Here is a 14,134-nt window from a genome sequence, read left to right on the forward strand (position 1 = left end):
CCAACATTGAAAATTTAGTGTTTTGTTTTAATTAAAAATGTTTTTTTTTTTTTTTTTTTAAACATTATCAGAGGTGGCGAGTGCTACCTCACTTTAACTGTTACCTCATTCGATCCCTACAAAAATAAAAACACAAATTCACAAGTTTAATGTTTTCTTCTATTTATTTTGCAATTTAAACAGCTGCTTTTTGAGTTTTAGCCAATAGAACAAGCTTTAATTTTCAAATGCTGTGATTTAAAAAAAAAAAAAAAAAAAAAAGCCTTTCTGTTTTTCCTTTTGTACTGAACTTGTACCAAACCTCTGAACCAAGGTACTTACCGAAATCTGAAATGTGTGTACCGTCACACCCCTAATAAAGGCACAATAAAATACTTAAAATTACACACTTAGGTTTCACTTTTCTTGAAATATGCGGGCCATGGTGCAGCACACCTTTGCTGGGCTAACAAATGATGTTACGATATAAACCTTTAACAGATATTTACACATGACACAACATTAGTTACACATGAAACCACAGTATGCATAGGAATTCATTCTTTTTACTCTTTGAAAATCCCTGTAAGTGAATTTGACATTTCAAGCCACGGATATTAGCAAGTATCGGTAAGTACTCAATTCAATTACAGAAAAAAAAAAAAAAAAAGGTATTTGTGCACTTTTTATACACCTGACTTCATGCAATAAATAAGACTGAAAAGTTTGAGTTCACGTTAGTGTCTTTGGGGGCGGTCTTCTTCTCCTTCCGTCAACCTTGACTTGACCTTGCGGTCGTCCTTCTACCCCCCTCGTCTCTTTCGTGATGATGACAGTGATTTTAATTGCATCCGTTTGTTTGTAGGCCAACTCCTGCGTAAACACAACATCACAACAATTATAGCTCTAATTAAAAGGCATGAACTTGGCAAACACTGCTATGGCCTTGTGGGACCACATTTGCTCAGCTTGGAAAATGGGAACTTTTATGATTGCTCTTCACAAACTTGGAAAACTTAGGCTACGTTCACACTGCAGGTCAATTCCAATTTCTTTGCCTATATGCGACACATATCTGATTTTGAACAAAACAATTCCATTTTTTTCTTCCAAATTCGAACAGGGCTTATTCACATGTGGATAAAAACTGAATATCTATCCAACACCTCTGCACTATAGACGCATATCTGCATAAATGTGATCTTTAGGTCACCAAAAAGTGAACAATTTCAATACTGTTCAACAAAACAAACAGACGAGCGATGGTTTGAGAAAGCCTTCTTGATACCACGCGTGAACCTATCAGGTTAAGAAAACGTTGGCTCCGATAGCATCACAGCAGAGCGCCGGGACACGTCATGACGCGTCACAGTGCACATGCGTGTCACTTCGCGGCTGCATTCTGTTCACGTAAGTAGGTCGCTTATGTTTTTGCACAAAAAAAAATCAACAAATTGGAATAGCAGTGTGAACGTAGTTAGACACACATATGCAAAGAAATTTCCTATCAAAGGTTTTGTCATTTTAAAATTGACAGCCTGGCTACTTACTTGATCTTCCTGTTGTGTTTGAATGCTTGTATGTTACACATCTTTGTCACGACAATTTTTTTACAAATGCTCGAATACAGTGGTATGAAAAAGTACCGAACCTTTTGGAATTTGTCATATTTCTGCATAAAATCACCATCAAATGTGATCTGATCTTTGTCAAAATCGCACAAATGTGAAAACAGTGTCTGTTTTAACTAAAACCACCCAAACATTGTAGGTTTTCATATTTTAATAAGGATGACATGCAAACAATGACAGAAGGAGGAAAAATAAGTAAGTGAACGCTCTGCCTAAGGAGACGTAAAGAGCAATTGAAACCAGTTTTTACCAAAGTCAGTTGTGTGCCAAATCACTGATGAGTGGTTTAAAGCTGCCCTGCCCACGATAAAACACACACCTGGTAAGAATTGTCTTCATGAGAAGCATTGTCTGATGTGTATCATGGCTCGGTCAAAACAGCTGTCTGAAGACTTGCAATCAAGGATTGTTGATCTGTGTAAAGCTGGGAAAATATACAAAACCATCTCTAAAAGTCTGGATGTTCATCAATCAACAGTCAGAGAAGTTGTCTACAAATGGAGAGAGTTTGGCACTGTTGCTTTTCTCCCAAGAAGTGGCCGTCCACCAAAGATGAGGCAAATAGTTCAACGCCTAATACTCAGAGAGGTAAAAAAGAACCCTAGAGTGTCTGCTAAAGACTTACAGAAATCACTGGCACAGTCCAATATCTCTTTGCGCACACTATACACACACTGTGCACACACACTATATGTAAAACCATGGCCAAGAATGGTGTTCATGGGAGGACTCCACGGAGGAAGTCACTGCTGTCCAAAAAAAAAAGCATTGTTGCTTATTTAATGTTCGCAAAAAGGCACTACGACACTCCACAGATGTTTTGGCAAAATATATTTTTGACTGATGAACCCAAAATTGAATTGTTTGGGAGTAACACACAACGTCAAATGTGGAGGAAAAAATGGAACAGCTCAACAACATCAACACGTCATCCCCGCTGTGAAGCATGGTGGAGGGAACATCCTGATTTGGGGCTGTTTTACTGCCTCAGGGCCTGGCCAACTTGCAATCATTAATGAAATAATAAAATCAAAAGTTTATCAGGATGTTTTGCAGGAGAACTTGAGGCCGTCTGTCAGACAGTTTAAGCTAAAAAGAGGATGATGCAGCAACAAGACAATGATCCAAAACACAAATCACACAGATCCAAATCAACTTCAGAATGGTTTCAGAAGAATAAAATACACGTCCTGGAGTGGCCAAGTCAAAGTCCAGACTTGAACCCCATTGAGACCCAGTGGCATGACCTAAAGACAGCAATTTATGCTATACTTCTCAGGAATCTGACTGAACTAGAGCAGTTTTGTGAAAGTAATGGGCCAAGATTAGTCCTGATTGATGTGCCAGACTGATCTGCAACTACAGGAAGTGTCTGGTTGAAGTTATTGCTGCCAAAAGGGGGGGGGGGGGGGGGGGACAAAATATTAAATGTGATGGTTAACTTACTTATTTTTCCTCCTTCTGTCATTGTTTGCATACTATCCACATTAAAATATGAAAACCTATAAATGTTTAGGTGGTTTTAGTTAAAGCTGACACTATTTTTTCATCTGTGTGATTTTGACAAAGATCAGATCACATTTGATGGTGATTTTATGCAGAAGTGTGATTTTCACAAAGATCAGATCACATTTGATGTTGGTTTTATGCAGAAATGTGAAAAATTCCAAAAGGTTCAGATACTTTTTCATACCACTGTAAAATTCTTTCACACATCGCAATCGAATAAGCATTTTAACACAAATTATTGTGTTATTTGCAACACAGCATTCAATAGACAGGCTATATTATATAATTAGAGATTAGGATAATTAGGTCCAAATAACAACTTTTTTTTTAACTAGAGTTTTGGCTAGGGATGTCCCCGTTCACTCATGTGATTGTAAATCGGGCCGATCGCACCATTTTTCAGAGGATCGGAATCGGGAAGGATCGGGTTTCTAGTTTTAAAAAATATGTATTTATGTTTTTTTGCTTAATGTTCATACAGCCTCTCACCCTCCCTCCTGCTGCTTTTTTTTTTACCACAAGTGCTAGCATGAGAAGGCTCGGTAGCTCTACGATCAAAAGGTACATATGTGTTAATCATCGTTTAGTCAATCTTCGTTGTAGAGATGCTGTTCTCGGCAGCGTGAGCGTCAAAGCATGAGTGAATTTGAGTGGACTCACTCAATGAAACATTTAATAAAGACAAGCATTTTGTACGTTATTCTCGTTTAAAAATAATTCACATTATGAAGGCGGAACGGTGCGACAGTGGTTAGCACGTCCACCTCACAGTTCTGGGATCGTGGGTTTATTCCCGACTCCAGCCTTCCTGTGTTTTCCCGTGCCTGCGTGGGTTTTCTCCGGGTTCTTGCCACATCCCAAATAAACATGCTTGGTATGCTGATTGAACACTCCAAATTGTCTGTAGGTGTACGTATGCTCGATAATGTGTGTCTATATCACTGGCTGGCAACCTGTTGAGGGTGTACCCGCCTTCTGCCTGGAGTTAGCTGTGATACGCAATAGTTCCTCCGTGACCTTTGTGAAGATAAGCAGTTCCGAGGATGAATGAATGGTATGGAGAGTGATTAAAACTATGACGTTAAAGGTGATACAATGAAAAATGTGGGTGAGTATACATTTTGTGCTAGTGCACCTTAAGAAAAATGTTAGGCGCACCAGTGCAACCATTGCAAAAAGTATGTGTGGAGCCTTGGCAATATACTGTATATCGCAAGGTCAAAGTTTCCCAATATCGTTCAGTCCTAATTTAAATATATATTTTTATTTTTTCAAAGGGCAAAAATGTAACACACTAATCCAGAAATAGAATGGCATTCCCAAAAGATACAAAAATATATAAGTTTTATTCTCCGCAACACTCTCAGAAAAAGAGGAAGAGGAAATACTGTAAAAAATACAGTACTTTAACATATTTAGAACAACAACAGCAAAATATTTTCCGGTATCGGATCGGGACTCTTTATCGGCAGATTCTCAAAATCAGGTGACTCGGACTCGGGTGCAAAAATATGCGATTGGGACATAGACCCTAGTTTTGGCAGTTGTGGAAAAACTCTAGGGATGATGTGTGTGGTTCATATAGTATGTTTAATGCACCTTTATTGCAAAAGTGCCATAGTATTTATTGAGCCTTATAAACTAATTAGTTGAAGATTATTCTCACTTGCCTTAAATCCCGCTCTTCCACCCAAACTGCTGCAGAAGCAATATCTAAACTTATATATACAGTAAATGGAACTTGGAACTTAGTCTGTGTGTGGGTGTGGCCGTGTGTGTGTTCGTTCCCTCGGGACTCTGAAACAGCTAGACCGAATTTCTTGAAAATTTACACATTTGTACTACAGTATAAGCGTCTGCGAAAGTTCTTAGCAAGGTTTTGTGTTGAAGTACCTCTGATAAGTATCGAAAATCGATCATCGAAAAAATCGGGTTACAGTAGGAATGGCTCGATTTGAACCAAATTTGATACAGTCATAGAAAGTGACATCAATAGTGTTTCTCAGAAGTTGCAGAGCTTTCAATAGTGCAGAAAATTAACAAAATTCTCCCAAAATTCTGATTGCTCCCAAACTGTATATCGGATTGTAATGACAATTGGCAGATTTGTTGTTGGGGTCATTGACAGCCACCATGAAAATTTTCACACTGGAGCAACCCCAAATAGAGCGTCAAATTGACAATCGATAAACCTTTAATACGACTACAGTACTTTCAAAAGTGGGTTTTTAGAATGTAGGTCGCATGCAACCAATAAAAACCAAGTCAGGGGGTTAAATAGTTGAATTTGAAAAAAGAGCATTGCCCTTGACGGTGTTAAACTGTTTTCAGGCCTTAGAATGCCGTGGTCTTCATTTGGTCCTGCAATCTGATATTGCAGACTCATTTTTGAAAATTTCAGCCATTTTTCCGGGGTGCAAAAGGAAACAACTTGCAGCCCAAAGTGGTATGTGTGAAACCACACCGGGCTATAATGCTTGTGTATAGTAGCCAAGGGCGTAGTTTTGCATAGGGACATAACACTACCAACTTTTCAGGATGCTAAAATTGTCCCCATCAACTTTTAAGCAACCTTATCTGGGTTATATAATGAGTTCACTTATATAGGGGAATTTAGATTGTCATCCTATATGTTGTAAGGATAGAATTGACCCTACCATTATTAAATGAATTATTTTCATTATGTTTATGTTTGCTAACAAAAACCAGACATTTATCCTGAAAGTTTTAAAAGTGTTTATTTTGTAGTTTTTGAAAACAAAGGTTTGAATCGAACAGTGTATCACCTGAACCAATAATGCACGTAAAAGGTGTTATCCGTTGATACGGATTATTTTTTGCATTGATCATTCATCCTATCAATTAGTTAGGTTCATATTCATGAGAAATGTGGCCCTTTGCCCCTTTCACCCAATCTGTTTGGTTTTATTAATGTCCCGTCCCCAGCAAGTGTACATGCAGGTTATGCTGTTATATCGTCCCTACCAATGTTGTGACCAAACCTACATCCTTGATAATAGCTGCACATCACACGAGAAGGAAAAGTGTCACTTCCAAACTAAACAGATTCTCTTCCTATTTTTCACTGATGCTATATTTATAAAGACCAGTTAGAAAAAAGTGCAACTAAAATAGTCCGAATAGAAATTCAAATCACTGTCAAAAAAGAAAACTGCAGGGTATTCAATTTTCTCCTTTTATTTCATCTCTGAATAAATTCCTCCAACACATTCCTCCTCTTCAGCCATGCAGATATGAAACAAGGCGCAACGATGTATAATATATGTAGCAAATATGCATGTGTGTCAGTATTTAAATTCTCAACAGCTTGTCTTCTATTTGCTCTCTTCAATTATTTATGATACATATATTTATTCTATCATGCTTTTTTTTCCTTTTTTTTTTTTTTTTTTTGCATTGGCTATAATGTGTAGAGACAGTGCCAATGACTTATTAATTAGCCCAAATCTTCAAACCGCCACCCCTGAGCCCCTCGCTCGCTCGCCCCTCGTGGCTATCAAAGTGGGTGCAGTGAGACAAAGTGGGAATCACAGGTTGGAGGAGGCCCTGCTTTAATGCACAGCCTAAGGTGGAGTGCAGCAGAGGCGGAGATAAAAGGCGGTGGGAGCGCATGCACGCAGCCCGCCAGGGGCGCTTAACTCCTTGTGCCTTTAAACGTCCTTTTAACACGCACACTCCCCGCGGACGGCCCGCTTTTACCAGCTCATCAATTATTGAACTATATACTTGGACGGCCAGATCGCTGCCGCACTCGCTCGTTTGCTCATTTTGCTCAGCATCTCTGTAACGGGAGATGAATAAAGCCACAGAAAAATGAACGGATGGTACACTGAAAAAAATAACTGGTGGATTTACTTGATAAAATCATTGTGGCTTTTACTGCATGTGAACTGAACTTAATATTGCCAACAGTAAAATTTACTTAATAAAAGTAAGTGCAAATTTTTACAATGATTTTATCAAGTAAATCTACCAGTTTTTTTTTGTTTTTGTTTTTTTTGTGTGTTTAAGAGGTTAGTTTAGAAAAATGAAAATGCATTTTATCGTTGAATGTCAAATTTAAATTACATTTAATTCCTAAAATATCCAAAATGAAAATTGTTTTACTTCGTATTTGTTTTGAAATGCTGAAATTACCATTCTCATGCAGTTTTTTTCTTAATATGGAAGAAAATGTAAAATGATGCTAATGGAAAATGTGCTTCTTCTTATTTGAATGCAGGCTGAAAATGAATTTCGTGCAAAGTTGCCTATATTGAAAAATAAGAATGATCGAATGGAAAAAACAATGATGAAATAACGCCACTTTGCATCATAATATTTTAATCATATCGATTTTTAAATTATAAATATTAAAATAATGAAAAGGCTATACCTGTGCTTCTGCTGCGTTTCCCAAGAACGACACAAAGAAATCCCTCTGTTCAGTTGAAAGCTGAAAGAAATCCAACTTTGGAGAGCAAAAAATATACGTCTTCGTTTGCGTGTAAATCTGTGGAGAGAGAGAGAGAGATAGAACAGGCCTTAATTGCTTAAGCAAAGCCTCCATTATGCTGAAAACTCTTCCATAATCAATATTTAAATGCGTGTGCATGCGTGTGCGGCATTCAGCGAGCCGACGCTATTCAGTCTTCCTGAGAAATGGCATGTCAATATTGAAAAAGGCATTGCAATAAATGTCACATTTGCAACTTGCAGTAATTTTAAGTATATTTACCTTGCTGTTGAAACATCTTCTTCACGGAGCGGTATGCATGCTGCATGTAGGCCTGCAGTCTATAGTGACACACAGCTGCTCTGCGGATGAGAGGACACTTTTTAAAAGAAATAAATCTCTAAATCCTCTTTTTTTTCCTCCCCCCGCGTGCGACACGTCGCGGAAATGTGAGTGAGAGGAAGGCGTCTCTCAGTTTTTAACTCTTTCTCTCCAATATGACTTTCATTGTTTTTATTTTTTGGGGGGACCGACTGAATAATGCTTGAGTCAAATTTAGAATACACGTTCAAAATGATTTAAAAAAAAAAAAAAAAAAAAAAAGGTGACGTACTGTGTATGTGTAAATGCGGGCGTTTATTCTAATGTGATATTTTCGTCCTTTAAGAAATGTTGATTTCTATAGTTTGAAACTCCACTTGTTACAGCCTACGCGGAAGACTCTCTTGCAGGGTTATTGGATGAGGACGGTGGGTCCAAAAAAGTATCTGGAGAGAGAGAGGGGGGTTGTGGGGTGCTCTCCACCAGTGTGTGAGGGAGCTGCGCTCTTATTGGTTGGCTCCTTGTACAAATTCCAACTCCAAGCACTTCACTCCCAACACACCAACAAATCCTATGTTGCCTCCTCCTCCTCTTCCTCCTCCACCACCAGCACCATCATCATCATCGTCCTCCTCCTCATCATCATCATTTCGCTGCTGCAGCGCTGCTTCAAAACGCACGCACTCCACGTTGAACTTCTTGCTCTGACGCTGCGGATTCTTCTTCTGTATTTTTGCCTTGTTTATATCCTGTGGCATCTTTTTTCGATATTGAGCAGGACGTCGTTGCAATCATTTGACTTTCCTCGCTCGCGCAGTTTGGACACAGACGTTTTCACTCTCTGGGAGCAAGGTGGGTTGAGTTTTTTTCTTGTTTTTTCCCCCTCTTTCCTCTCAATGAGGATTCGTTTTAACAGGAACGACCGTGGGAATTCAAACCTTGGATTGTATTTGATTTTTTTGCAATTGAAAGAGTGGATAAAAAGACAGAAAATAACTGGGGAAATAAGTTTTTTTAAAGGATTGAGGCGAGCCGAATAGAATTTATCTATTTTATCTATTTTTTAATTGCCGAATTTATCGACTATTTTGAATTTAGTCGATAAAATTCAAAATAAAATTTTGGAAAAATAAAAATGAAATATTTGGATCAAATTTAAAGAATAATCTGAGGAGTTGTTATGGGATCAAAATGAAGGATAGCATTTCTTGAAAGAAAAAGTGAGTCAACTTTTCAGGAATACACGTACTTCATTTAAATACATTGTTTAAAGGAGAAAAAAATCGAAAAACAATTTAGATGTTGTCGTTACTAAGAATTTGACCATAAATAATCAATTTTAGGCCTGCGGTATTGCAAAATAAGATATCAGTTCGTTTGCTAATTTATTCCAGGGGACAATAAATTAAAAAATAAACATGAAACGAATTTCCTGTGTTATGTTTTCTCGCTATCTTGCAGTAAATAATTAAAACATTTTTTTAAACTCTAACGTACAGAAAAAGATGAATTTAAGCAATGCTCGTTGCATATTTATGAGAACCATTATGAGACTGCAATCAGTCAGTTGCATTATCTCGTTAATTAATCAGTAAAATAAGAAGGAAAAAGGGGGGGGGGTCTACAGTATATGATAACTTAACTCAGCCACCTATATGGCTGATGACGACGATGATGCTGATGATAATGATGATTATTGAGCGGGAATGTGCAACTGGTCCGCGCGCGCGTGTATGTGTGTTTAAGCGTGACAGATTGGGGGTTAAAAAGAAAAACCGTTGCAAAGCAAAGAAAAGCAACGATCAGTAACGGATGAGGGACAGCTATGTTGACAAGATTCTTGATTGTTATTTTTAAATTTCGGTCATTCATGATTTTAAGATGTAAGTATTTTTATGCACTAATTGAGTCGTTTGTATTTTTTCTTAATCCAATATTGACAATTGTTTCAAATTTGATACAAGCATTTCTGGACCTCATTGTATTGTCGCACAGTCAAAAACTTTTACGTTTAAAACCTTATTGTGTTCAATCTCACTTCAGTTGTTTTTGTTTTACCACGAGAACTGCAAGTAATGCTTAATCCTTTACAGCCATGTATCACATTTGATACTTCATGATTTTGAGACCCTAATTCAGAATTTTGAACTTTTTTTTTTCAAACTGGATGGATGCAACACATGCATCTGCAGGTTACATGAGAAAAAAAATCAAGGGATTAGCAAGGGTTATATATATTTGAGCGCCTTTTACACATAGTCTTTTTTTTTTTCCCCATACAAATTTTGGGAAAAAAAGTCTTCTCTGACAATTGCTTCATGTTGCAGGCCTTCAAGGGTTTTAATGTATCATTTATGATTCAAATCACAAAACATATATGCATATTTCATTTTAAATTTTGTGTTATTATTATTTTGTTTATGGACTACATAACGCTTTCAAATGTAAAAAAAAAATAATAATAAATAAAAATTTAAAAAAAAAAGCTGTTCATTATTTCTAGGGTCAGGCATTATGAGTTTAAACTTAACTAATAAAAATGTCCAACAAACCCTATTTCAATGCATTTGAAATTCACATTTTCGAATGTGCTTATATTCTCCCGTGCATGTGTTTGTCCCACTAAATTAAAAAAAAAAAAAGATGCATCAGTGCAGTGTTCGTGTTTATTCATGTCAAGTTGACTGAGTTGCTTTTCTGTGCAGGTGTCTCCAGAGTGTGAGCGCACGACAGCAGGTTCCCATCAGGAGCTCCTCATCCATTTTCAACATTTTTTCCAACTTGGGCCAACAGACAAACATTAGCATGATGTCGTATCTAAAGCAACCACCTTACACAGTCAATGGCCTCAGCTTAACCACTTCCGGAATGGACCTTTTACATCCGTCCGTGGGTTATCCAGGTGAGCGTCAACTGTTCGAATTTAATTTTTCTAAAAAGTCAAATTCTTCCAAAAACTAAAGTAAAATTTACTTTTCATTCAATATAACCACACTAAGGTGGTCGAATTTTCTTCATTTTAAGCTTTCAAATTAGTCACAAACTAGTTTGTTCAAGAAGAGGTTATTTTAAAAGCAATTTCTATTATTAAAGCAAACCAAAAGTGCTGCAAATTCTCTCTACATTCCCTTCTGCACTTATGTATGTCTCGTGTTTTATATGTGCATCCTCTTTCTGCCGTTGCAGCGACGCCGAGAAAGCAAAGACGAGAGAGGACTACTTTTACGCGCGCGCAGCTTGACGTCTTGGAGGCGTTGTTCGCCAAAACGAGATATCCGGACATCTTCATGCGCGAAGAGGTGGCTCTCAAAATCAATCTACCGGAGTCCCGTGTACAGGTGAGTGCACTGAGAAACAGGCAAATATAAAAAATAAATAATCTAATTGTTGAAAATATATTTGGAGTCGAAAATAATGTGAAGTAGAAAACGGTATTTCACATTTTACATGGGGTAGAAAGAAATTCTAATGATTTAAAGAAACAAACGCACGAACTTTAATCGATGACTGACTGTGTCATGCTGCTCTGGAAAAATTAATCTGACACAATTAAGCCAACGAAAACTGAGGATTTGAACATCAAGGTGTTTGTGTAACAAATAATGTTGTTTTGAGGGGGGGGGGGGGAATCTTTGCTTAATCTAAATGGATCTTTGTTGCATTAATCACCCCCTCCCCCTCCGCACACACATATAAATATGCATGATTGTTGGTATTTTAACTGCGCTGTTGTTATTTCAATATGTTTTCATTTAAGTTTCGTTTGGTCTCTCATTTTATGTCCACCGTTATTTATATTCGTTAACCTGTGCAATATTTCATATTCAAAATGAATTAGATTGAACTAACGAACAAACGACACAAGGGATGTTGGTTTAACAAAAGCCTTTTAGACGGAATTAGCACAACTTGAGCACATTATGAGCGCGACTTGACAATATGCTGTTTTTAAAGAAGATATTTAACATTTCTCTTTGTTGAGTGGACTTTAAATATAGATACAGAAAATTGAAGGTGAAGCTATAGTCACAGCAAATATTCTATATTTTCACCAATGCATTGAAAAATAATATTTTAGAAATGATACTAAACAATCCCAGAAATACAGTATATCATGTTTACACACATTAGGGGTATGCACATTTTTATTTAAAAATAAAAAATAAAAATAAAAAAGTCAAAATCATAATAATTATGCTTTATTTTATCATAGAATGACATTTCAGTTCAACTCTTTCGAACTATTTCGAATTTATAAACACGTTTGGATGCATTTGACTGCGTTTTCGTTTAAAAAATGACAGAAAAACAATCAGAGATCAAATGAATTAATTCATCGGTTCGCAGGTGTGGTTCAAGAACCGACGGGCCAAGTGTCGCCAGCAGCAACAGCAGCAGCAGAACGGAGGGCAAAACAAGGCACGACCGACCAAAAAGAAAAGCTCCCCCAGCCGCGAAGTGAGCTCCGAGAGCGGCGCCAGCGGCCAGTTCACTCCCCCCAGCAGCACCACCACGGTCCCGGCCATCTCCAGCAGCACGGCGCCGGTGTCCATCTGGAGCCCGGCCTCCATCTCGCCGCTCTCCGACCCGCTGTCTACCTCGTCGTCGTGCATGCAGAGGTCGTACCCCATGACCTACACGCAGGCCTCCGGCTACGGCCAGGGCTACGCCGGCTCCACGTCCTACTTCGGCGGCATGGACTGCGGCTCTTACCTCACCCCCATGCACCACCAGCTATCCGGCCCCGGTTCGACGCTTAGTCCGATGAGCACGAACGCGGTGACGGGCCACCTCAATCAGTCCCCGGCGTCCCTGTCCACGCAGGGCTACGGCACGTCCGGCCTGGGCTTCAATTCCACGGCGGATTGCCTGGATTATAAAGACCAAGCTGCGTCGTGGAAGCTGAATTTCAATGCCGATTGCTTGGATTATAAGGATCAGACCTCCTCGTGGAAATTCCAGGTCCTGTGAACACACTGCGACAGGCCCTCAATAAAACTTGGAGGGACGTTTTGGGCATAACCCCCTCTTAGAGGAGCGGTTTAATTTATTTTAGCACTGGCAAAGAGATTTTCTTGACTTTTCCCACTCACCTGTAGCCCCCCTTGGTCCACTCCCAACCATCCATGTTTATCGATGCGCCATGCACTCACCTGTTGAGGACAAGTGAACCGCAGTTACACACGCAAGGCCACGGAAGTAGAACCCTGGACTCCGAACCTCCTTTAATTAAAGCTTCTTTGTTCCGCAACGATGAGGATGCCGCGTGGACATGGATGCACTACTTTATTTAAGGAAAAAAAAGTGTTTATAAAGAATCAATATGTAGTTTCTAAGAGACAATCAGTGTGTGTCTTATATAAATGGTATGTGCTTTTTTATTATTATTATTTTATTTTCATCTGTGCTAGCCTTCGAAACTGTGATCTGTTGTATTGTATGCAATTTGTGAGCCCCTTCTCGCATCACGAACCTGTTTTCTTTTTCTGGAGGGGGAGCGCACGCTAATGATTAAATGAGACTTTCCAAGTGGTAGTGAAGGGTTAGACGCACTCACACACATACATTCGTACACAAGGCTCCTCTCCACCGGATCTCAACATGATGCGAGTCCGGTACTGGCTCCAAAGATGCTGTGACCTCCCTGCTGAAGGAAAAACATGGAAAATAACAATAAAACGCATAAGGTCATGTGAGCTTTGAATTCATAGACGATCTTTGATTGTGTGTGTGTTGACGTGTGGGCGCATGCAAATATCATTTGGGCTGTAGAACGACAAAAATAGATGAATTTCCAATATGATCTAAAAAAAAATTAATAAATACATAAATAAATCAAATGTTTAAAAAAAACAGTTAAAACTATTAAGATGTTAAATAGAGGGATAAATAAAACTCAAATTGTTTAATTACTATATATAGGAGGGTCATTCAATATATAAGGTGAATATTTGGGTATAAGGACTTCTAAAACAGATACCTTTTTATTTTATTTTTTACACTGAAAAAAATAAATGGTGGATTAATTTGAAAAAAATCATTGTAACAATTTGCCCTTACATGCTGTAAAATTTACTTTTACTTATTTACTTTATTTACTATATTTACATATTTATATATTTATATATTAATTTACTATCCTTTATTTACTTACTTTTACTGCAGTAAAAGTAAGTTCAAGCAGTAAAATGTATTTATTATGTAAATTTTACTGCAGTAAAAGTAAGTTCAAGCAGTA

At 38.0% G+C, this 14,134-nt stretch overlaps 1 protein-coding gene and 1 long non-coding RNA gene across 2 annotated transcripts; one reads left to right on the plus strand and one right to left on the minus strand.

Moving 5' to 3' along the window:
* Positions 1 to 266: 266 nt before the first annotated feature.
* Positions 267 to 8,318, minus strand: LOC130931186 (uncharacterized). Its single transcript, XR_009067169.1, has 3 exons — positions 7,858 to 8,318; positions 7,516 to 7,632; positions 267 to 852 (listed from the first exon to the last, which is right to left on the minus strand). It is a non-coding gene; the product is annotated as an uncharacterized LOC130931186 (long non-coding RNA).
* A 152-nt stretch (positions 8,319 to 8,470) lies between these two features.
* On the plus strand, positions 8,471 to 13,924 carry otx2b (orthodenticle homeobox 2b). The gene is made up of 4 exons (XM_057858595.1): positions 8,471 to 8,748; positions 10,602 to 10,798; positions 11,083 to 11,234; positions 12,244 to 13,924. The coding sequence occupies exons 2-4, from the start codon at positions 10,702 to 10,704 to the stop codon at positions 12,865 to 12,867; spliced, it is 873 nt and encodes a 290-aa protein (XP_057714578.1). The 5' UTR covers positions 8,471 to 8,748; positions 10,602 to 10,701; the 3' UTR covers positions 12,868 to 13,924.
* Positions 13,925 to 14,134: the final 210 nt, after the last annotated feature.

This window comes from Corythoichthys intestinalis, chromosome 15 (assembly GCF_030265065.1).
Source record: "Corythoichthys intestinalis isolate RoL2023-P3 chromosome 15, ASM3026506v1, whole genome shotgun sequence".
Classification (NCBI taxonomy): domain Eukaryota; kingdom Metazoa; phylum Chordata; class Actinopteri; order Syngnathiformes; family Syngnathidae; genus Corythoichthys; species Corythoichthys intestinalis.

Coding starts and splice junctions, on each gene's coding strand:
- otx2b (XM_057858595.1), top strand. CDS start 10,702: ATGATGTCGTATCTAAAGCAACCACCTTACACAGTCAATGGCCTCAGC. Junction 10,799..11,082: donor TCCGTCCGTGGGTTATCCAG/GTGAGCGTCAAC, acceptor CTGCCGTTGCAG/CGACGCCGAGAAAGCAAAGA. Junction 11,235..12,243: donor TACCGGAGTCCCGTGTACAG/GTGAGTGCACTG, acceptor ATCGGTTCGCAG/GTGTGGTTCAAGAACCGACG.